The sequence below is a fragment of the Polyodon spathula genome, chromosome 4 (assembly GCF_017654505.1).
Source record: "Polyodon spathula isolate WHYD16114869_AA chromosome 4, ASM1765450v1, whole genome shotgun sequence".
Lineage (NCBI taxonomy): Eukaryota > Metazoa > Chordata > Actinopteri > Acipenseriformes > Polyodontidae > Polyodon > Polyodon spathula.
Window position 1 is genome coordinate 69,450,270 of NC_054537.1, and position 24,565 is coordinate 69,474,834.

General features: G+C 36.0%; 1 protein-coding gene across 1 annotated transcript; it reads right to left on the minus strand.

Annotated features, from left to right (window-relative positions):
- Positions 1–9,604: 9,604 nt before the first annotated feature.
- Positions 9,605–14,291, minus strand: LOC121313857 (C-C chemokine receptor type 4-like). Its single transcript, XM_041246642.1, has 3 exons — positions 14,152–14,291; positions 13,307–13,414; positions 9,605–10,919 (listed from the first exon to the last, which is right to left on the minus strand). The coding sequence occupies exon 3, from the start codon at positions 10,916–10,918 to the stop codon at positions 9,854–9,856; it is 1,065 nt and encodes a 354-aa protein (XP_041102576.1). The 5' UTR covers position 10,919; positions 13,307–13,414; positions 14,152–14,291; the 3' UTR covers positions 9,605–9,853.
- Positions 14,292–24,565: the final 10,274 nt, after the last annotated feature.

The window sequence follows — 24,565 nt, forward strand, 5'->3', positions numbered from 1 at the left end:
ATAAATAGACATTCAAAAAGTCATGATTTTAATTAACGCAAGAACAGCAAAAGATATGACTATGCCCTGCTTGAGTAATGAAGATTGCCAGGTTGCTATCGGCATGATTGAGGGCGACCTGCCTGTGAGAGAAGTTGCCTGGAGAATAAGATGTTCTTCAACAGTCACCAGACTAATCCAGAGAAACCAAGAAACCGGCTCTCCAACCGATCCAGTCACATCCAACCGATCCATCTGCGTAATTGTTTTCAGACTTTAGTGGCTACAGCACGAGAAATTACAGGAAGAAATAATGCGCACATCAGCAGAATGACTGTAGTTCGCCGTCTGTATGAAAATGATTTGCATGCTCGGAGGCCGTTCAGGGATAACATGTTGACAGCTTCTGTGAGCCAGAGAACATCTGAGGTGGCAGCAGAGAGAACGGTGGAGTGTTTTATTCACTGATGAATGCCGTTTTGCCCTTGACAGACCTGATGGAAGACAACATGTGTGGAGACGTCGTTGTGAGCGTTATGCTGACTGTTGGAAGTGTGATGATATGCAAAGGAATCTCCTCTAACACAAGAACGCCTTTGGTGCAGATTCAGGGCAACCTTACATTGATGAAGTCCTTGAGGCAACAGTTTTTCTGTTCCTGCAAGCCAATCCGGAAGTGTTGATTTTCCAGCAGGACAATGCAAGACCACACAGTGCTGGAATTACAATTGCATGACTTCCAAAAAACAATGTCTAGGTCTTGCTGTGGCCAGCTTTTTCTCCTGACCTGCATCCAATAGAACATCTGTGAGAAAAAATCACCAGTGCCATCCATAGGAGACAACCGCAACTAGCCAACCTTCAACATTGTGTTAATGCTCAGGGAGGTCATACCCAATAGTAACTTTATAATGTTTTCATTTTGACAGTGTGTCATATTTCATACTAAAAACATATCATAATTCTTTGATCTGATTTTTTTTCAAATTTTTTGTACTTTTGTTTGATATCTATGTTTAACATATTACATTAAATCCATTAGACCAGAGTGTTGCGTTTCTTTTGCGTATCAGTGTGTGTGTGTGTGTGTGTGTGTGTGTGTGTGTGTGTGTGTGTATATATATATATATATATACTATTATACTATATTATACTATATATACTATTGCTGTCGCCACTAGGGTAAATAAATAAAACCTGTACGCCTGAGTGGTTTTACAACTTTAAACTCTGTCTCTCTTGTCTCTTACAAAAGACACAGTAAGAGAACACCCCTGTTACAGCCATATATTTATAAGGTATACTTTTCCATATGCTATGTGGTCTAGTGGTTAAAGAAAATGGCATGTAACCAGGAGGTCCCTGGTTCAAATCCTGGTTCACTCATTGTGTGATCTTGTGCTCTCTTGTTCTGGTGAGATGTTGTTGTAAGTGACTCGGCAGCTGATGCAAACAGTCACACACACCCTAGTCTCTGTAAGTTAGCTCAGGTCTTGAGGCTTGTATTTCTCCATGACTTTTCTGAGTGTTTTAAGTGTGCATATATTACTGAAAGATGGCAGATGTTTTCATTACAATTGTGGTTTTAGTCCCTTTTGTTTAGAATTTGTTGAAGCTCTTCTTCAGAAAGCTTAGGATATGGATTTATACACGCACACACACTTACTTCCCCTCCTGTGAGTTCTGAGGTAAATAGATACCGCTTACTATCTGCAAGATCTAAATTTAGTTAAGTTTGTGTGCTGAGAACAGTTTCGACAGAGACACCTGGGGGGTGCTTCTGTTACTGTCTGAAAACGCCACAGCTTCCCTTTATTCAGACTCCAGACCACAGTGTTTTTTTTCTCGCATGTGAAAAAACATTAGTTCAGCTACAGTAGCATACAGCCAGGTATTCTTCTTCCCTGCATATACTACAAATCTATGATAGGTGTACTGTATTAGTCAGCATTCACATATCCAACCCTATAAAATGCTGACTTCAGTGATGGTTAAACACATGTGACGCATATCTGATTATTTCATTTTGGCCCGTTCCAACCCTTGCATCTTTTTTGTGTTCCCTGAAAAACGGACAATATAAAATACATATCTCAAAGGACACTGAATCAGAACATTCTGACTATTCTGTTCTGCAGATTTACACACAGTGAACAGGCTGCATCTCTGATTTGAGAGTATTTTAAGATTTATTTTTGTCAGAACGAAGCTGAAGCAGGGTCACTGGAGCGAGTCGGAGCGGAGGTACTGGAGCAGCTCCACTATTTCCTACTGTAACAAAGTGCCCGCCCCTGTGAATATTATCTGTTATGTTGCGTGTGGTTTGTTAAATGTTGGTGTATAGTCATTGGTACACGGGATATAAACGGGTCTAACACAAGTGTTTAAAATGTATATTTGTATTTAGGCACGGGATTGTACATCACTTCACGTACATTTAAAGTAGTTAAAATGTGTGCACGAGGTTGCACATAATTAATTCACGTGCTGGGATTCAAGTGAATAATTAATTAGTAATTGAATCCCAGCACAACAGTATATAGAGATGCACGTTTTCACGTACTCGTGGTCGGGTGTTCGGTGAGTGGAGAACGGGAGAGAGAGGAGAAATTATTTACAATTGCTATTGCGTGCTGGTGGGACTAGCACGATACTTGTTAATTTATCAACTCACCGTGTTTGTCAGTGTGTCTGTCTGTGCACTATTTTTGTTTAGTATTAGTCCATTTTTGTTTGTCATTTTATTTTGGCATAGAGTGCCATGTCCTGTTGTTTTCTGTTTGTTTAAACCCTTTTATTTTGCAATAAACCGGCGCAAGCAAGCGCCATCATCATTTCACATTCATCTGTTCTGTCTTTGTGTATTTCATTCATTTCCTGGTTCTGACGCCGCCCACTCCGGTCGTCTCTGTGACGCGTACCTTTTAACATTTTTTATCAATCTATATAATCTCGCTTTATTCAGTTTAAACACTTTTATGAACAAAATAAATTATGTATATAACATAAATGTAAATTCAGAAGTACTTTAACATACGGTACATAATATTTCTGCTGATTTATAAGGGGTCGTCCAAAATTATCAACTGCAGCCATTACCTTTTATGAAAACCAGTGCAGGTATATAGAGGTCCTCATAAATCCCCTAGTAAGAGGACAGTGAGTGAAACATTATAATTTTTGGTAAAAGTGGCATATAAACCCCAACATCTACCTAATAAAAATTCTTAAGTGTTTGAAAAATTAACTCCTGTGCAATGTATGCCTTAGCAGGTCATTGTTGGATCAGTTGTTTTGGTTCTTGGTCAATGACTTTGCAATGGTCATTTAAGGAAAATGTATATTTTATTACAGTGTGTTCTATTTTGAATTAGTTTTTTATTTAAACATTTCAGATTTGCGAACTGGGGGAATACAGACACAAATAAAACTAGAGTTTCCAGCAACTTTACGGCTTCCAGGACCAGTAACAGTACCATACACTTTAGCAAACAATTCAAAATGCCAGTAACTGTACCAATACTAAACACTTTAGCAAATAGTGCAGAATGCAGTACCAGTACAAACATTTTAGCAAATAGCGCAGAATGGCATTTTTACGTAGTAACCATGACCATATCTGCACTCTTTGAGTTATGAACCAGTTTTACATTTGACCTTTAGGAGAGGTCATGGGCAATGATATTTTTTTGACAGAATATGGGTTACTATATGTGTTGCATAGTAACCATGGCCCTAGCTGCACACTATAAAGAGTTATTAGCCAGTTTTGTATGTTGAAGATATCATCCAACATGGCCGCAATGTTTTTTTATTATTATTATTATTATTATTATTATTATTATCGTAGCAACTTCCTTTGAACAACCTTTAACCCTTAGCAGTCCATTTATTTAGCGGTTGTCAGGCACGTCGGGTCCAATTTACTTTCACACACGCTGTTTTAAAATATATATATTTTTCTCAGTAAAACATGTTTAAAAGGCCCTGCATAGCAAAAGGACATCAGTACTGCATCTCCAGCCAAGCGTCACCCCTTGTTCGCTGTATACTTCTCACATACCTCTTTATAGTTGTGCATACTAAAATCTTCTCCTAATCACCAAACTCCTCAATAATGCGATCCAAATCATTACTTTATTACTATATTATTTGTGGTATTCTTTGAGCACTGGATGCGGAAGCCGCCATCTCCTTTGTTTGTGTTCGTGTTCTCTGTGGTGCAGGGGCTCTGTGTATTACTCAGATATGCCCCCTTTTTTTTCTTTTTTTTTTGGCTCGTATCGGTCTCACTCGGCCATTGAAAGGCTTTTTCCAGAAAAAAAGACTAGAGACCTGTGCTTGATCTCTTTATGTCGGACAGGGTCCGACATTGGACTGGAAAGGGAAAATTCTAATGTCGTATCTGGTCTGACATAGGATCGCAAAGGGTTAAAGACAACCACACTAGGATCATGTATGACCATTTTTGGTTCAATCGGACTAGCGATTTCAGAGACAGGTTTTTGTAGCCAGTCTTGTATGCTGATGTCATCCAGCGTGGCCACTATGTGTTTTATTATAGCAACTTCCCTTTAACACCCTTTAAAGACAACCACACTGCGATCATATGTGCCATTGGGTTTGTTTCAATTGTTTGGGAGATCTTTGTAGTTTTGTGAATGTGACATCTGTACCGTGCGATTGACGCCATGCAGCATGGCCTCCATATCACACAACCAATCAGCTTCTTACAAACACCAGTTAATCTTGGACTATCCCTCAACAACTATACCAGCTTTCAGCACTCTGCAATAAGTCGTTTTCGAAAGACGATTTTTTACTTTCAGACAATGTGATTTTCTTTTCTTTTTTTTTAATCCAATATGGCGGCCAAACCATGTGACTTACAACATAAGATCTTTAGAATTTTCCATCTTCCCATCACACACATTCGTCTGAATAATTTTCAAACTGACCATATTTTTATATATATATATAAAATCAATACAATTTACCTGTATATTTACGTAACACTATAGGGGGGGGAGGGGGGGGGGAGAGGTTGGCGGACCAAAACCTGTATCTCTTTATACTTTTAATACCCTAAGAATTAATTGACACAGCTTCAAATAGAAGAGCAAACATTCTGGACGCTCATGTTCTGGAAATGGTGGGAGTGATGCAGAGAAAGGTTTGTAATATAAAAAAATTACAATTTTTTTCTTTTTGTTTCCATTATTATAAAGCAGTCCATGGTTTGCATCACACAATTGTTGTTAAATGGACGTGGACTCGAGAGGGTGATACACAGTATTGTCAGTAGAAATCGCTATTCAGTAACATACACATATTTGTCTCTATTCCTAAATTCTTAAACATGGAAAACAATACGTTTACTTGCAACTACTTAATATATTGTTGTATTAATTTAATCCTAGCAAGAGATGCAAGCCACATTTGTTTAAGAATAACTCAATTTTGTTATTTTAGTAGTAAAGGCGTCATGGTACCAGGTGTCCTCACCTTAGCACGGTGAGCGAAGTTTCAGTCTGAATCGGAGGAGGCGGGGCTTAGGGTACTTTAAGGGGAAGTGATGCCGTAATCTGCTCCATTGTTGAGGTTAATGGGAGGAAACAAGGATGCTTCAACTGAGTGAAGTGTTGGTTATTCTTAAACTGTGTGTGTTTTATCTTCACCAGATGGCAAAAAATGGATCTGAGAGCTGCTGCTTTACGCCAGTGATACAACCGGACTGCACTGAACCTGAACACACACCAGCACCACTTTTTCCAGCACCGCACCTGCACTGAGAGCACGCACTGTCTGGAGACATGTGCTTGTTATCATTATTTCAGGACTGCAACCACTTGGTTTAGACACTGGCAATACCCATATTTGAATAGAGCCGGTATTACTATTTAAATCGTCCAGGAGACCCAAAAAGAAAATAAAAGAACTTGAACCATGAACTTTGTTTGTCATTGTCTGGAGCACTTGCATCACTCTTTCACCTATGCACTGCAACCCACATGTTCACAATGTTGCATTATAAAAAACAAATGTCAATATATGTAATGGGGTTACTTAGAATACATTTATGTGGGGAGTTTGCTATTCAGATATTTGTCTTTGGTTCACAGACAATAGAAGGCAAATGAGAAACCAAACGGAATGTTTTTGTTTTATGCAGGTATGTTCCTGCATACTTTCCATTGGCTATTATGTATATTTCATTATATTTGTTAATGTAACAGCTTCTGTTTTTTATTAAAGAAATGCGCCACATGAATATCTAAAAGACGAAAGTAGCTGATAACGCTGGTTAAAAACTGTGTTGCTTTGTTATTTTATTTTAAACTGCATGTATTGTGTAGTGTGCTTGAGAGCATTCTGAGACCTGAAGGAGGAGATAGAAGGCAAATGAGAAAACAAAATGGTTTTGTGTTATGCTGAGAAATTTTTATAGACTAGATACTGACCTCAAGTGGGGGAGGTCAGACCAGAAACAGGAACCAGGAAATAAAGAAAGAGAGAGGTGTAGTGGAGTTTGGTGGAGGTGAGCAAATGGTCTCGCTCAGCATTCAATAGTGCACAGGCAGACAGAAAATAAATGGTTGTAAGACAAACAAAAACACAGGACACGGCACTGGTAGCCAAAATAAACAGATCAAACAGAAACGGATTAACACTAAACAAACACGGTGAGCTGATGTTTTACTTATTATTATTACCTCCGTCTCCAATCCTGTTCTCCACTCATCGAAGGCACAACCCTGGGTGAGTGAAAACATGCTGCTTTTATGCAGCTGTACTGAGACTCTATTGCTAATCAATCATTCAATTGGAGTCGCGGTACAACTGCACGTGAATTAATAAAGTGCAATTCCCCGTGCTCACATATTATTACATTTTGCTTGCATGTGAAGTGCTGTACAACCCTTGTGCCTTATTACAAATATATATTTTAAACACTTGTGTTACACAGACCTGTTTATATCCTGTGTACCAATGACTATAGACTAACATTAAAACACAACACATAACACAAAATACACACAGGGGCGGGCACTTTGCCAAAGCCATAAAGAAGTGTTCTGGTTCTAATAACGAATATAGCATGGACTATGGCAAGATATCTGTCGATACTCATCAGGGATACAAAGAATATGCTGCTGTAGAAACCAATCAGGTAGAGGCTGGTGATGAATTTACAAAGAGCATCACTCAGAAACCCACAGCCAGAAACATAACATGCCCAGAATGGAAGAGAGAGGACAAGCAGTAGGTCAGAGATTGCCAAATTCAGCATACAAACGTCTGTCATGTTTTTCATCTTGATGTGGCGAGTGAGTATCAAGATGACAATACTGTTCCCAACAAGACCAGCCATGAACACCGCAGAGATAAGAACAGACATGGAATTGTATCCTAGTGTGGTTGTGCTGTCTGTACATGGGTCGTAATTAGAGTAATTGAAATCTATGGAATCATTGTAGTCCAAGGAATAATTGTAGTCTGATGTTATAAGCTGAATCACTGACTGACTTTCTATAGGCTCTGTATATATGTATATACAGACGCTAATTACTTAAACAGCTCTGCTGAAATGTGGTTCCATTGCTTCCTGCAAGAGGATGAGAAAGTCTTTGCATTTCTCTGAAGAGAGGAAATGTGCTACAGATCGGCCAATTTGCATAGACAGTGACAAGGTGCAGAGGAATGGTCCACAGAGACTCACTGAAGCAAACAGTGGCAGATATAAACCATTCTTGGCGGCCTTAGAAAAAATAATCTATTTTGAACAATATGATGAACTGTGTGATTTTCCTTGGTTTAGTATACCATGAGGGAAATACAGTACTATACTGGGTGTATCAAAATACAGGTATTATTGACATAATTGTAAATATATTTTCAGATATGAAATGTCTAAGCAAAGAGGAACTAACTGAGTGGAAGGAACCATTAAATGTATGCATACAAATGAGGGCTATCATATTGAATACATTCTGTAAATATACTGAAATATGATATTGTCAGTGATATCTCATGTATTAATTACACTGGATTGAAACTTCCCTTTAAAGACAAGCACACTACAATCATATGTGCAATTGGATTGGTTTCAATCGGACTAGCTGTTTGGGAGAAGAAGATCTTTGTACTGTAGTTTGTGATTATGACATCTGTACTGTGCTATTTTGATGTCATGCAGCATGGCCGCCATACCACACAACCTTGTTAATAACCAGTTAATCTTGGACTATCCCTCAACAACTATACCAACTTTCGGCACTCTGCAATAAGACGTTTTCAAAAGACGATTTTTTACATTTTGGCAAAATGTTTTTTTTTTTTTTTAATCCACTATGGTGGTCAAACCATGTGACTTATGACATAAGTTTTTTATATATCATATATATATATATATATATATATATATATATATATATATCAGATATATATATATATAATATATTAAAAAAATACTTGTATTTATTTTAATACCCTTATGGGAAAAAAACCTGTTTTTTTTTTATCTTTGAACATATGTTTGAAGTATGAAATTTTGCCTAAGAATTAATTGACAAAACTTTAAATAGAAGAACAAACTTCATGTTCTGGAAATGGTGGGAGTGATGCAGAGTAAAGTTTGTAATTAAATAATAATAATAATAATAATAATAATAATAATAATAATAATAATAATAATTGGTTTATAGTGACTTTTTTCTTCATTTTTTTTCCATTATTATAAAGCAGCAGTCCATGGTTTGCATCACACAGTTGTTGTTAAATGGGTGTAGACTGAAAGAGGGTGATACACAGTATTGTCAGTAGATATCGTTGTTCAGTAATGTACACATATTTGTCTCTATATCTAAATTCTTAAAATACTTTTACTTGCAACTACTTAATATATCGTTGTTTTAATTTAATCATAGCAAGTCAGAGATGTAAATCACACTTGCTTAAGAATAACTAAATTTTGTTATTTTAGTTGTAAAATACGTATATGTTTTTGACAGAGCGAATGAATCCAAAATCAATAATCTCCCTCTTGACCTGTGAGGGCACTGTACAACAGGAACTGTGTGCCTCCTACTGAGGATCTCAGAAATTATGGCAGAGAAGGAGCTATGCATGATGTTTTGATAACTTATCACTTATCACAAGTAAATCTGGAACGGGAAGAGAAGCAGTTTAAGCTACAGCAAGGTTACAGTATGAAAGAATCGGCGTATCACCAATCATATTAAAAATATATATTCATCACAGATTATGGATCCAGCAGTAATGTTGTGAAGACTAAAAAGTGATAAGAACATTGATCTGAAAATCTTGGTAATCATTTTAACAAAGGACACCAATTGATAACTCCTGTGCAATCCATTCACTTTATTTTACATACTATAATGGTGAGTTAGGTGTTTACCTGAATACAAATGGCTTACATTATATTATTATAAAGCATATACGATATTTGCAGCATGATATTGAAGTAAAAAAAAATAGTAGTATTTACAAAAATGTTATATCATCATACCATCAAACTAAACTTTAAACACTAACCAATTTAACAATGTAAAGAAGTCTTTAGAATTTGGACTTTTTTTTTAGTAGATTTTATGTTACTGTTGAGGTTTTTATCCCTCTCCAAAAACACAGGACCCATATTTAAAGAGATTGAAGTTACCGTCCTACCAAGATGACTAGTTCCTGTAAATGGAATTCTGCGTACTGTACATGTGACGAGCATTATAAGAGGGTTACTGTTTACTGCGTAATCTAGTCATTTTCAAACATAGATGATCAAATAAATGTGTCAGAAAAATGTATCCCTAAGATATCCCCACATGTACAGCCGTACTGTATATGCCAAAAATTTGAATCATACTGGAGTATTTGAGGTCTCGTTTTCGGACACTCTGATGTGAATTGTCATACGTTTACAAACAGACGAGCAAAATGTAAGTCTATAAAACAGTTTCCCCAGGTGCTTTTTAAACTTCTCACCAGCAAAAACGTAGATCACAGGATTTACACAACAGTGAACTAACGAAATTGCCTCAGTAACATTTCTGGCAAATATCACCTTCTGACTGTTTTCACAGTTGTCTCCAATGTTTAACTCTTGCAAGGATTCTAAGAACAGAGTAATGTTATGTGGTACCCAGAAAACAATAAAAACACTGACTATCATAAAAATGAGCTTGATAGCTTTATGTCTCTTAGATGTTTTAGACTTTAGTAATACTATCAGGATGCTTACATAGCAGTATGTCATGATAACCAGAGGAATGAGAAGTCCTAGAATATTGACTTCAAAATTCCGAAGTAGTTTCCAGGTCTGTTTGTTATTTGAGGGATAATTTGGTTGGCATGTTGCTGCATTATCTTCAGTTATAACTTCAGTGAAAACAAAGTCTGGAATAGAAGCACAAATAGCAACTGACCAAATGACGACGCTTGCAATTGTGCCATAAAGAAGTGTTCTGGCTCTCATAGCGAATATAGCATGGACTATGGCAAGATATCTGTCTATACTCATTAGGGTTACAAAGAATATGCTGCTGTAGAAACCAATCAGGTAGAGACCGGTGATGAATTTACAAAGAGCATCACTCAGAAACCCATGGCCAGAAACATAACATGCCCAGAATGGAAGAGAGAGGACAAGCAGTAGGTCAGAGATTGCCAAATTCAGCATATAAACGTCTGTCATGTTTTTCATCTTGATGTGGCGAGTGAGTATTAAGACAACAATACTGTTCCCAACAAGACCAGCCATGAACACGACAGAGATAAGAACAGACATGGAATTGTATCCCAGTATGGTTGTGCTGTCTGTACATGGGTCGTAATCAGAGTAATTGAAATCAATGGAATCATTGTAGTCCAGGGAATAATTGTAGTCTGTTGCAGTCTGAATCACTGGATCATCTGTCAGATTCATCCTAAAAAAAAAAGCAGAGGTGGAGGTTCAGAGATAGGAATTTGATAAGCTATTTAATTTTACAATCAAAATATCTTCATGTAAGTTCTCTAGTTGTTTTTTTTCTTCAAACATATAATTTAGACTTTTAAGCAAATTACTCCTCATGAACTAGCTTGGAAAAACTGTGTCCCGTGCTGGAAAAATGGTGTACAGCTACGGACAAAGGTTTTGCATCACCCTATAGAATTAATATATTTAGCTTCATAAAGTCAAATGGAACCTGCTGAATAATGTTATGTTAACATACTGAATTATATACCGCTTTGTAGTTTTCTATATACTTAATGAAACATTGACAGAAATTGAAAAATTTGACTTTTTAAAAGTCTAACATGAAATACTATTATACTAGTATGGCTTCTGGTAGACGTGTGATATAATTTTGTAATTTATTTGATTACATGATGTTCAATAAAAGATCGAAACTATGTTCACATAGTTATAAAATAATTTAAAAAAAAACAACAATATCTCAATCCTAAAATTCTAGGTGATGCAAAACGTTTAACCATAGCTGTATATGCATGGCTTCCATACTGAAGAGCTGATTCACACTGCCACGATGCACAGCAATCACTGATGCACATGTATTATTATTTATTATATTCTTTGTTCTTTCATTTATTTTTACAACCTAGGTACATAGGCTACATGAGAAAACTCCTGTTCCTATTCAAACAAAAAATTAAACAAGTTTATTCATTTAACTATCATATTAGATGTCTTTTTTTTTTTAGGACGTGAACGTTTCATCTTTTTAAACTCTGATAGCTAACGCTAGGCTTACTGACAAAATAATAATAGACCTTGCAATACTATAATAATATTGTATGATTATATGTCATTAGAATATATTATTAAAACATTTTAATTTTGAATAAAGATTGACAACATTTTGACGTGTAAAACCTTTTAATATACAGTAAATGAATCTTTGTAATCACACATCTGATTAACAATGACATTTTTACAGGCAGAAAAAAGCTGACGAGTTTAACACTAGGCCTAGTATAAAGAGAAACGTAAGTTACAGTATAACTGAACACTTTCCATTGCACATATAATAACACTATGTAACACAATTTTTGTTCCTGGGTAGTAAGTGTTATTTCCTAATTGCTTATGCCTCAAAAGTATAGAAAATGGCTATTATTCCCCACAAACTTTGCTTTTGTGACCAGGACAGGTACATTTCAAAATACCACTATTTCCAATGAGAAAACGGGCGAATTTGTGTCTTTTCGTTCACATAAAGTCAGAAAAAAACAACATATGAATCCAAATTAACATGTATTTATACTAAAGTAATACAAAAATGACTACAAAAGATTTAGAAGTGAGTAGTTTTTCGAGATTTACGATTATACTGTAAATATATTACATTATATATATCGATAATATATATATATATAGATATATATGATATAATATATATTATAGAATATATAGAAAATCACTAGACACTTAAACAGCTCTGCTAGAATATGGTTCCATTGCTTCCTGCAAGAGAATGAGAAAGTCTTTTAATTTCTCTGAAGTCAGTAAATGTGCTGCAGATCAGTCAGTTTGCATAGACAGTGACAAGGTGCAGAGGAAGAGGAAGAAGTGCAGAGGAATGGTTTGCAGAGAAGCAAACAGTGGCAGATATAAATCATTCTTGGCAGCCTTAGAAAAAATGATCTGTTTTGAATAATATGATGAACTACGTGATTTTCCTCACACCATGAGGAAAATACAGTACTATACTGGGTGTATCAAAATACAGGTATTATCAACATAACTGTAAATATATTTTCAGATATGAAATGTCTTTAAGCAAAGAGAAACTGAGTGGAAGGAATCATTAAACGTATGCATACAAATGAGGGCTATCATATTCAATACATTCTGTAAATATACTGAATAACTATGATATTGTCGTTGATGTCTCGTATTAATTACACTGGATTGAAATCATTCATCGATAAAAAAAAAAAACCCTAATATAAATCACTTGTAAATATTGCTGTTACAGATTATAATTTGCTTTGCCATGTTATTTATTTCTAAAGTTTACCATAATAATGGTGCAGCTCTGCTTATGTTAGACATGTACCGTGCTTTATCATGTAATTGACTCTTTGCCTTTGTGTTACTACACTTTTCTAGGCTGTTTCTATGGTATATCATTGTACATTTTTAAAAGGGTTACCCTGTTCAGTTACTCATAGAAAACATGCAGAGCTTTAAAATGTAATTCAAAGTTTCTATAGAGATCCTTTAATGTGGCATGTCAGTAAGAAAATGACTAACAAGGGCATTCTGAAGTAGCAAGATGTGTTTAAGTAATAATGCAGTGGCCATTACCTGCTAGATGATTCTGTGTGGTGTCCGTGCCTGGAGCTGAAGGCAAGGTCAAAGTCAAGGTCAAGGTCAATTATCTCCAGGTAATGACTGCTGCAGAGGCTATTAATTCTACAATTAACAGAACAAACGTTTTTGTGAATGAGACCTTTTAGGCTTAGCTTAGAACCTGATTGGCTTATATAATCTGTTAAACTTAGTGCTTAGGTTGTGGATCACTATCAAAATATTACAAGGTGGCTGACAAGGGAATCAGTACTGTATTGAAATCACCGAATTACTAAAGTAGGATGGCCTGTAACTGATCTATGCTAAAGACATTTGCAAAATATTCAAAACAAAAATAAAATTCACTTTTACTAGTTTCACTTATTATGCAATTATCAAAACACATTTTATGTTCTTGTTAATAAATTGACCAATACCCAGTAAAGTTTAGGCATGGTTTACAAAACATGTAGATTATCAAAACAACCACTTTAACCTCAACCGCACCCCAGTTTCCCCCCACCAATGACACTGAAGTATCCCCTTTCATGCTGGACCACAAGTTTCTATTTCTGTAGGCTCTGACAGCATGTCAACTGTATGTTGAATAAATGCTAATACTGTTTACTACACTATACCATAGTAAAACTAGTGTGGATAAACATCGTGAAGGCTTGAACAAAGAGAAGTATGGCAAAGGTCATAGTAAATTATTTGTGGTAAGTTCCATGGTATAGCCATAGTACAGTCATTTACAGTCCAAATTTAGCAAATTTAATATAATATGTTTATGAGCAAGTCGCAGGTGTAAGTGAACCTATGGCTAAAACTGTGTTAAACAGATTTAAAAACTGACTTACCTGTTAGATCGTATCTCTTAAATATCTCTTTTTTCGTTTCAGGTGTACCAGTTCTGTCTGTGTCAACTCTTTCTTGATGATGAGATTTTGTCTGACTGGAAAGCTAACAGATTTTGAACATTTCCTGTCATTGTGCTTTTCAGTTGATCATACTTGCATGATTATACAGACAGTCAGCAAATTTGCACAATATGAGTCCCTGGATTAATTGTGGTTTTGAACACCATGAGCACATGACTCACTGTATACCCACATTTACATGAAATGGTATCTGTCATTTTGCAATTTTCACGTAATACACAATCGTCGTTTTCCTCACCACATGGCACGCACTGCAGATGTATGGAGTGCTTCTATCTAGTGCTCACCTGTCTTCTCTTTATGTTAAAGTAGGCAGATTAGGACATGAACCTGTAAAGACGCAGGCTCAATAGATTTCCCTTTTTTTTTGTTTTCACAAAAAGTTATTTTTTTTTTTTGGTTATTACCATCTATAAACTTTGAAGGAGCAACAATTTTTCTTAGTGGTTCTGTAGCACCAATATCGAGTTACATTATTATAATAAAATTCAAAAGGTAAGATTAATTTCCTAGGTCCTTTCCCCTCAAAGGGCTTTGGGGCCAAAATACACAATAATATAACCTTGGTGTCATATATGGTCATAGAGAACACCACCAATACAGTACATGAACAGGATGCTGATGTTGAAACAGTGGCTGCCTTAGTGGAATAATCCACAAAATGTAAAATACAGTATTTATTTACTATACATTTAAAGAGCATTATAATATAACCACAACATCATTCTTTTTAGTATTAGTGCACTATTAAAAGTATAGCTGTGAGGTATTACTGTGTCTATTAAAGTAAATGGGACATCATTTTACAAGTTTTAGGAAATCTGCTCTTATAAACAAGTTTGCCAGTTATATGCATTATACTCTGTATTATACATGTGTGCTATAGAGTTTTTGAGCAGACAGTTCACCCATGAGCACTGTAACACAGGTTGCATGTTACATTGTAACAATTACAGTATGCATTACTGATCCTGGTTCACTGAGAGAAACGTGTAAACTGCTAACGACATATTTGAAGTCACTTGGTTTGTTTAGTACAACTGAAGATCTTTTTCAGAATCATTGCAGTCCATTAACACAAAGTCATGGTTAAGTTCACCAGCAAATAGCTTCACAACACAGTGTTTCTTTAATGGGTTAATTGCAAATAGCATCTAACTCATTGCAATTAAAGCAAGTAATCTATAGGTTTGGGTCACTTTCTTGTAAGTGCTTCATTATCATGATAAGGCTAATGTAACAATGTTAACATGGCAATGCTATGCAAAGAAACGGAATCGTGAAATGTTTTGTAAGTGTAACTCCTTAACATAAAGAACAAAGCAACCACATCCTGTAAAATAAGTTTGCAAATGATTATTTCAACACAATATATCATTTTACAAATAATATAGATTTGAACATTGTGGTATTAAATCCAATGTTACTTGAAATATCAGCTGAAATATATAAAATACACAATTAATGTCTGTTTTTTTTATCAAAATACAATTTTATCAACAATTGGCATCTTTTTTTTTTATCATCAGTCACAGGAAATATATCCTGTTTAGGCAAAACCCCTAGCCTGTGTCAAACTATTGTATGGCACAATCAATGTTACAGAGCCTTACCTCATTTTAGTTTCTCCTCACACTAGATGCATGGCGAGAGGAATGATTGAATAGATTGATCTGAATGGAAAAAAAAAAAAAAATCGCACTAGCTGTGGCATGAATTGCAAAATTTAAACATTTTGATAGTGATACGCTCACTTACTCTAGTAGCTTTGGAACTGACCAGTCAGGAACAAGGAGTGTGTGCCTTTCTTGTGGAAACAGTTAACTATTAGTAAGACTCTGCAAGAAATACGCAATTGGCTGGCCCTGTGATCATGTAGTAATAGCAGTCCCAATAATTGAGTCACAATAAAACCCCAACAAAATAATATCTGGACTGAGTTTATAGTAAATCATAAATATATTATTAAAATAAATGTTTTGGTCCAATTAAAACATATTTATTTGTATTTGTAGGTACCAGGGGGGTGGGGGTGGTGAAAGCCCAGGTCATGTTTAGTTTTCGGTCTTGCAGTCCATCCTTGTTGCTTTTGGTGTTAATTATCTAGAGCAGGGGTCTCCAACACTATTTCTGGAGGGCTGTTTTTTGTTCTAACCGTACAGTAAATTAATTAATTGGACCAATTAAGCTTCTAATAAGCACTTCATTTGTCCAATGAAGTAATTTGGGTATAGTTGGAACAAAAACTAGGAGAGACACTGGCCCTCCAGGACCAGGGCTGGAGACCCCTCAGCTAGAGGATGAATTAGACAGATTTTTTACACCCCTTCCTACAATGGCCCCATGGTCTGCCTAGTGAGTTACACAACAGGTTATGACTACTGTACACAATGACACAAACATACAACAGGTTTCCCCAAAAGCTTTTTTATGTAGTTATTCTGCAGTCCAGGCAATCTGCAACAATTTGTTCCACAATGTGTTGATATTTAGTATCACATACAGACCTGGATACTACAATATTTCAACACTACAGTAATTTTCAGAATATAACACATTACTGACAATATTATTCATTGAGGCAAATTAAAGTCTTGGTCAAATTCAACTACAGCTTCACAATACAATTTGTTTTCTTAATGATCCACAGTCGTTGCTACAAAAAACAAAATGACAATGACAGACTTACTGCGTCAGATTCCCTTATCTCAGTCTGGAACACACAAAGAACTGCATAAAGAAGTGGTGTTGTGGTTAAGGTGTTATTTTCAGACACTTGTTGTTGTAATCTGATGTTCATAGGCCTCAGACCATTTGTATTTCAGGAGTACACCATTTTCTATGCTAAAAAGAAATGAAGGGCAGATTTGAAGTCATAAAAATAATGTTATATCCATTTTACACACACAAGCAAATCTACAGTGAGGAGGCAACAAATATTGTTGGCAATGTTTCTAGATGTGGTAATTTACCTCATCATTCCAAAATGGAAGAGCCCTCTGATGGGCCTTTATTTAAGCAACAGAACTCAGAGATGGTTATTGTTATTTAAATATATACGTGTGGTATACTGAATGATTGTTCACGGTATACAGTAAGGAGAATGTTCTGTATGGGCTTGTGGTTTACTCAGACATCCTGCCATGGCGAATAAAAATACTATATCATGAACGATCATTCACTATCCTCTATATATGGCAAATGGTTTGATATACATATATGTACAAATAAAGTTCAAATACATTGATACATTTAAGATAAATAAATAAACAAATAAACAAACAGAGTCCATCCTAAATTATGTATTATGCTTGGGAGGCCAGGCTGATCCTCAGAGTCAGCAACACATGAAAATATAATAAGCTGCTGTAGGTTTAATGTAGCTCTAATAGATAGAAACGTAAAGATGCAAGTATGTCGCATCTTATAGAACAGAATTACATCAATAAGAATATAGTTTAGATTTGAATTGAAACAATAACAAATAGTTGCCATGCCATTGAAAACCTATAAATATACCCATACTGTTTAGATTCTAACTCATGCTCTCAAGAAATATTTAAAGTATATCAAACATTGGGAAGATAGAGAGTCTAAGCAATACATACACACATACATATATATATATATATATATATATATATATATATATATATATATATATATATATATACACACACACACACACACACACACACACACTTTCCCTTGAGAAAGTATGTCAAGTATATAACAGTTGATGGTCTGTGGTGCCAGGCAAATGCATAATATACCATATTTAATTGTCACCAACCTGCTGCTAGGACATAGTAATTCACGTTTGTATATGTGACACCACTACACCCTATACATGCCCAGGGAATAATAATAAATTGAAAAAATAAACAGGACAGAGGAGAAAAAACAGCTAGAGAATTAGCACTGAGGAACCATACAGTCCTCAAGCACTTATTGTGCTCTACAGGTAACAGGCAGATCTCTTGATTACTGAAGATAATTACATCTATACTGTATACTGTATACATATATACTGTTATACTGTAGATATACTGTAGATAATTACATCAACTGACCAATCACACTGTTAATTGGTTATATTGCACCCAATAAATAAATATATTGCACACCATTGTTATATATTGCACAGCCAGTTATATTGCACTCAAATAAGTTACTAAACCCAATAAGTTATATATAAACTCGTTACACATATTGAACATAAGTAACTAATCAAATATATTAAACATAAACAGCATATCATAGCTTAGTTAATCATCAATGAAATAAACAAATAGATAACACAGCTATCTAATGATTTGTCTCAAACCGCCACTTTAAATCACAAGCAGCATTTCAATTTCAAAATTACAAGTGATTACAAGTAGATTACAATTAATCCTCATTTAGGAAAGACCATTCATTATGCTATATTGTTTATAATTTGTCCTTAATTAACACAACTACCACTATTTTTAACTTACAATATTCAATAAAAACTAGAGTGAGTCAAAGGCCCACTTATGCTATGCATATAAAATAAAACTATATAGCATAACTAACCAGTTACAATGCATTGCAATACTAGGAAATGGTTTACAATTACATAAACTGTAAACCAACAAAACAATATATTAATTAATTTTGCGCAAGGGTTGCAGCACGCTTGTCCAAATAAGCAGGAGAAGTGGAAGAAAAGGAAGTAAAGTGCTTCTCTGCATAGGAACAAATCGAAGTAGATTATTTCCATTAGTTTAAGAGCAATTAGGCTAGTAGTACGCTCTTATTTTTTCACGGTCAAGAGAGAGAGAGAAAAAAAAACTTGTTAGCTTGTTTAACTGAAGAAAAAAAACAATCCAAAAAAAAAAAAAAACCCACTCAAAATGGGTGTGAATGCAATTGTCAGTATCGGGAAAAAGCTATAAACAAGAATTTCAAAAAATATTTTCTTAAACCCGATGTAGATTCGGCAGCAACACGTCTCCCTGGGTTCCACACGAACTCTGGTCACAGCCCTCACTGCAACACAACCAGGCAAACCGACACATTTACCTATCGTCACAGGTATATCAAACATAGGGAAGCTAGCTCTTCTAAGCAATATATATATATATATATATATGTGTGTGTGTGTGTGTGTGTGTGTGTGTGTATATATATATATATATATATATATATATATATATATATATATATATATATATATGGAAGGGCAAGAAAATGCTGGCAGATGTTGGTCAATGGCTTATTTTTACTCCTGAGATTGCCTCCACTAACCTTCAACCAAATATTGTCTTGTGGTCTGGATCAGCACCCTTTGTTCATCTGGTAGAGTTAACAGTGCCACGGGAGGATGCTGTAGATGAGGCATATGAGAGGAAGAAACTTTGGTACCCTCAACTTCCTCCTGAAGCAGAACAGCGAGGATGGAGAGTCCAGGTTTATCCAGTGGAGGTGGGTTGTCCAGGATTTGTGGCACACTCTACAACCAGGTTTCTCAAACGTCGGATTCAGTGGCCAAGAGTTGCATCGCACATTGAAGAACTTATCTAAACCACAGAGAAGAGAAGCAGCTGGCTGTGGCTGAGACAGAAAGATTCTGGTTGGGGATCTCAAGCACAATTGAAAGAAAGAAACTCTGATTTACAGGTAAGTAAGCTGAGTTGAGTTGAGTGGTGTCCACTTGAAGACCCCAGCGATGTACCCTACTTAGATCAATCCACACGGTTGTCATGCTTATGCACTGGAGAGACCGTACTGGTTGATTCCCAGAGCCAGCATCACTGGTGTGCTGGGGAGGCAAAATAAGATGATCCCTGGAGCCAACATTACACTTCAGCCATAAAGACAGGCAATAGGATATCTACATCAGCAAATGGAAGGAAATGCAAATAGATGGAGACACAGATGGATCACATTAGTTTACTGTAAAGTTACGTCTTAGTTGGTTCAAGTCAGCATGAAGTTTTAATAACTACTGTCATGCAATGGAATTCACTATGTATTACACCGTGTAACAATATTTTTTTTTTTTGTTCCTGGGTAGTAAGTGCTATTTCCTAATTGCTTATGCCTCAAAAGTATAGAAAATGGCTATTATTCCCCACAAACTTTGCTTTTGTGACCAGGACAGGTAAATTTCAAAATATCACTATTTCCAATGTGAAAACGGGCAAATGTGTGTATTTTCGTTCACATAAAGTCGTAAAAAAACAACATATGAATCCAAATTAACATGTATTTATACTAAAGTAACACAAAAATGACTACAAAAAATTTAGAAGTGAGTAGTTTTTCGAGATTTACGATTATACAGTAGATTTACAGTATAATCGTAAATCTTGAAAAATTACTCACTTCTAAATCTTTTGTGGTCATTTTTGTATTACTTTAGTATAAATACATGTTAATTTGGATTCATATGTTGTTTTTTTACGACTTTATGTGAACGAAAATACACACATTTGCCCGTTTTCACATTGGAAATAGTGATATTTTGAAATTTACCCTGTCCTGGTCACAAAAGCAAAGTTTGTGGGGAATAATAGCCATTTTCTATACTTTTGAGGCATAAGCAATTAGGAAATAACACTTACTACCCAGGAACAAAAATTGTGTTACATAATGTTATTCAAACCTCATGCTCCCTTGAGAAAGATTTGTAAAGTATATCAAACATTGGGAAGCTAGCTCTTGTAAGATATATATATATACAGTTTGTTGAGTTGCAACATGAAATCTTGATGCATTTAAATGGGATTTTTTTCCCTTTGATTTACACAACCTACTCAACACTTTGAAGAGGCAAGAGAATTTTTATTATGAAACAACAGTTAATGAAAAAAAAAAAAAAAAAAAACTGAAATGTCTTGGTTAGATAAGTATTCACCCCCAGAGTCAATATCTTGGTAAAACCACCTTTGGCAGCAATTACAGCTGTGAGTTTTTTGGGGTAAGTCTCTACCAGGTTTGCACATCTGGATTGTACAATATTCACCCATTCTTCTTTGGCAAAATTGTTCAAGCTCTGTCAAGTTGGATGGGGATCGTTGGTGGACAGCAATCTTCAAGTCTTGCCACAGATTCTCAATCTGATTCAAGTCCGGGCTTTGACAGGGCCACTCTAAGACATTCACTTTCTTGTTTTTAAGCCACTTCAGTGTCGCTTTGCCTGTATGCTTGGGGTCATTGTCCTGCTGAAATGTGAATCTCCGTCCCAGTTTAGGTCTTTTACAGAGTGAAGCAGGTTTTCCTCAAGGATTTGCCTGTATTTAGCTCCATCCATTTTGCCCTCTACCCTGACAAGCTTCACAGTCCCTTCTGATGAAAAGCATCCCCATAGCATGATGCTGCCACCACCAGTAGGGATGGTGTTACCTGGGTGATGTGCTGTGTTGGGTTTGCGCCAAACGTAATGCTTTGCATTTAGGCCAAATAGTTCAATTTTTGTTTCATCAGACCACAGAATCTTTTGCCACATCTTTTCAGAGTCTCCCACATGCCTTTTTGCAAATTCCAAGCTGGATTTTACATGGGCTTTTTTCAGAAATGACTTCCTACTTGCCACTCTTCCATACAGGCTAGATTTGTGGAGTACCTCTGTTATTGTTGACACATGGACAGTTTCTCCCATTTCAGCCATGAAACACTGTAGGTCTTTCAGTGTTGTCATTGGCCTCTTGGTGGCTTCTCTGACCAATGCCCTTCTTGCCTGGCTGCTCATTTTCAGTAGGTTGTGTAAAGAAAAAGGAAAAAAAAAAAACCCTATTTAAATGCACCAAGATTTCACGTTGTAACACAACAAACTGAAAACATCCAAGGGGGTGAATACTTCCTATAGGCACTGTGTGTGTATATATAGTGATATATGAGTATATATCACTATATATACACTATATATATATAGTGATATATATATATATATATATATTGTAAACGATCCTTTCACTTTTCACGTTCGTTGCCCCTTTCAAAGTAGACCCAGGACACAGAAATGGAATTGATTTAAGTGCTGATGCGCACTTTTAATAAACACCAATCAAATAAATTAAACAAAACAAACAAACACCTAGCTCCTTCTTGGAGCACTAACTATACAGTCTGGAACCTAACTCAACCAGGACAGCTAAGCTGTTTACCTGTAACCCAAACACAACTCACAAGGTTTAACACAGCACTTTACCTTGACTGCTTGGAAGCAGACCACACCTTCTGCCTCCCTACACACAGCAGCCTGGAACAGACTGGCTGCCTCTCTTAAATACCCTGCACCTGGCTCTAATTTACAACTACCACCAGGTGCAGGGGATTACTAAACAATAAAACAATTACACAATTAAACCCCATAACACCCAAATGTGCATTCTCACAAGGTTTTTAGCAGGGAAGGATTTTAACCCCCTCCCTGGTACCTTACAAAATATATATATATATATATATATATATATATATATATATATATATATATATATATATATATATATATATATAAGACTGCAACTCTCACAGGTTCGTTGCCAAAAATGCAACATGTCTACGACTTTTGCACATCATATTGTGAAAGATCTGTGTAATTGTTGGTAGGGGATACCAAACCATCAGTATGAGAGATGACTCTTTACACAGAAAATGCAGTTTAAGTGGGCACTTTTATTAGATTTTGAGCTGCAGCACACAGCAACATGTAAAGTTTAAGAAAACAAAATAAATAAAAGAAAATCTGCCCACTTGGGCCATGTGTAAACCTCTTGCAGGCCCTATGCTCATCCTTGCATGAGCCAGCCTCAGTGCAAGTAAAACACAACACAATTCAAAACGGAAATCGTTGTAGTCCAGTCTTGGTTTTTCCATTCTCCTACCAATCCACTGTGGTCCTTCTGCTCCTTCTGGGATCACCCAGTAGAGGTTCCTTCAGGGTAAGTATCACCATCACCAGTACTTTTGTAGTCCACAGGTGTCTGTATAGTAACTGTAGTTTTGATCCTTTCAGAAATCCAGGTAAGTATCTCCAGGTTTTGGATCTGTTTTCACAAGAGAAATTGGCATCCCTCTGGTCCGAATGGGAACAACAGGTAAGTTTAGGTTTGATTCTGGTTACACAGTCCTGTACTTGAATACCTTATTTTATTTGGTAGGAATTTTGAAGACCCCTGCAGGTGAAGGGATGTAACCACAGCCCAACCTGTGATGCAGTGTCCTGGTGAATTTAAAAATAATCCAGACTAAAAATAAAACACTAAAACAGTACATGTACAGTCTTTATTTACTGCTGCGACTTTGTTCCGTGTTTAAAACATACAGTCCATTAGGAACATGTCTGGGTTACTTCGTTCCATACCAATAAGCAGTTTCAGTAACACACAGTACAGAAACCCTGAGTAGACAGTCCAAGTGTGTGTACATTAACATGCTATATTCCTGTAGCTGCTACGCAAACTCCCTCCTCACTCCAAAAATGGTAGGGCCGGCGAACACAGCGTGGGAGACTTTGGCTTCTATGGGAGTGCGCATCACGAATGCAGCCACTTTTAAAACGTTGTAGGATTATCAGTTAGCATGAATATTATCAAAATATTTAACTAAATATTCATATACAATTATATCAACTACATGTGCGCATCAAAATATTTATGTATGTTTGAGCTGATTTTGTTTTACTAAGGTCTAAAATTGCAACACAACGAAATGTGCCATATTAAAAAAATATCATAATTTCTTAAAACATAAAACCAACCCCACGAAATAAGTATTTTTTTTTTTTATGTAAACATTAGTCTTGATTACAAACTGCACACAAACACCCATAAAAACGCAGTCGATTTTATTATATAATAGATGATTTTATTATGCAATAGGTGATTTTTTTAAGACGAGCATACAGTTCCGTTTAGATTTATAAACTGTGTCATATCCCGCAGCACGGGGGGGGGGGGGGGGGGGGGGGGTACCCTTTAACCTTTTAATCCCCTTTGTCCGGAAGAAATCCCCCCAATCAAAACAGAAAAAAAAATTGAAAAATTACACGATTGTTAGGTCTAGGTGTCATGTAAACATATGTTTTTGAATTATTAACCAACCTTTTGTGGCCTTAGAGATAGAGGGCTTGGATTAAGTGACGCACGGATGTTTTCATAGGCGCTTGGTGATTTGTATTCAGTTTTTGCTAGGAAGATAAATCACAATGCTTTAAAAATGACTCATTTACATTTTTGCCGGTCGGACTTAGTGCCGGTGCCACGCCTACACGATGACAACACCCCACATGCCAGACAAGGAGGTACCCGGTTTTTAGGAGGACTGCTTCTTTCCATGAAACTTAGGTCCTCCCATTTTAAAC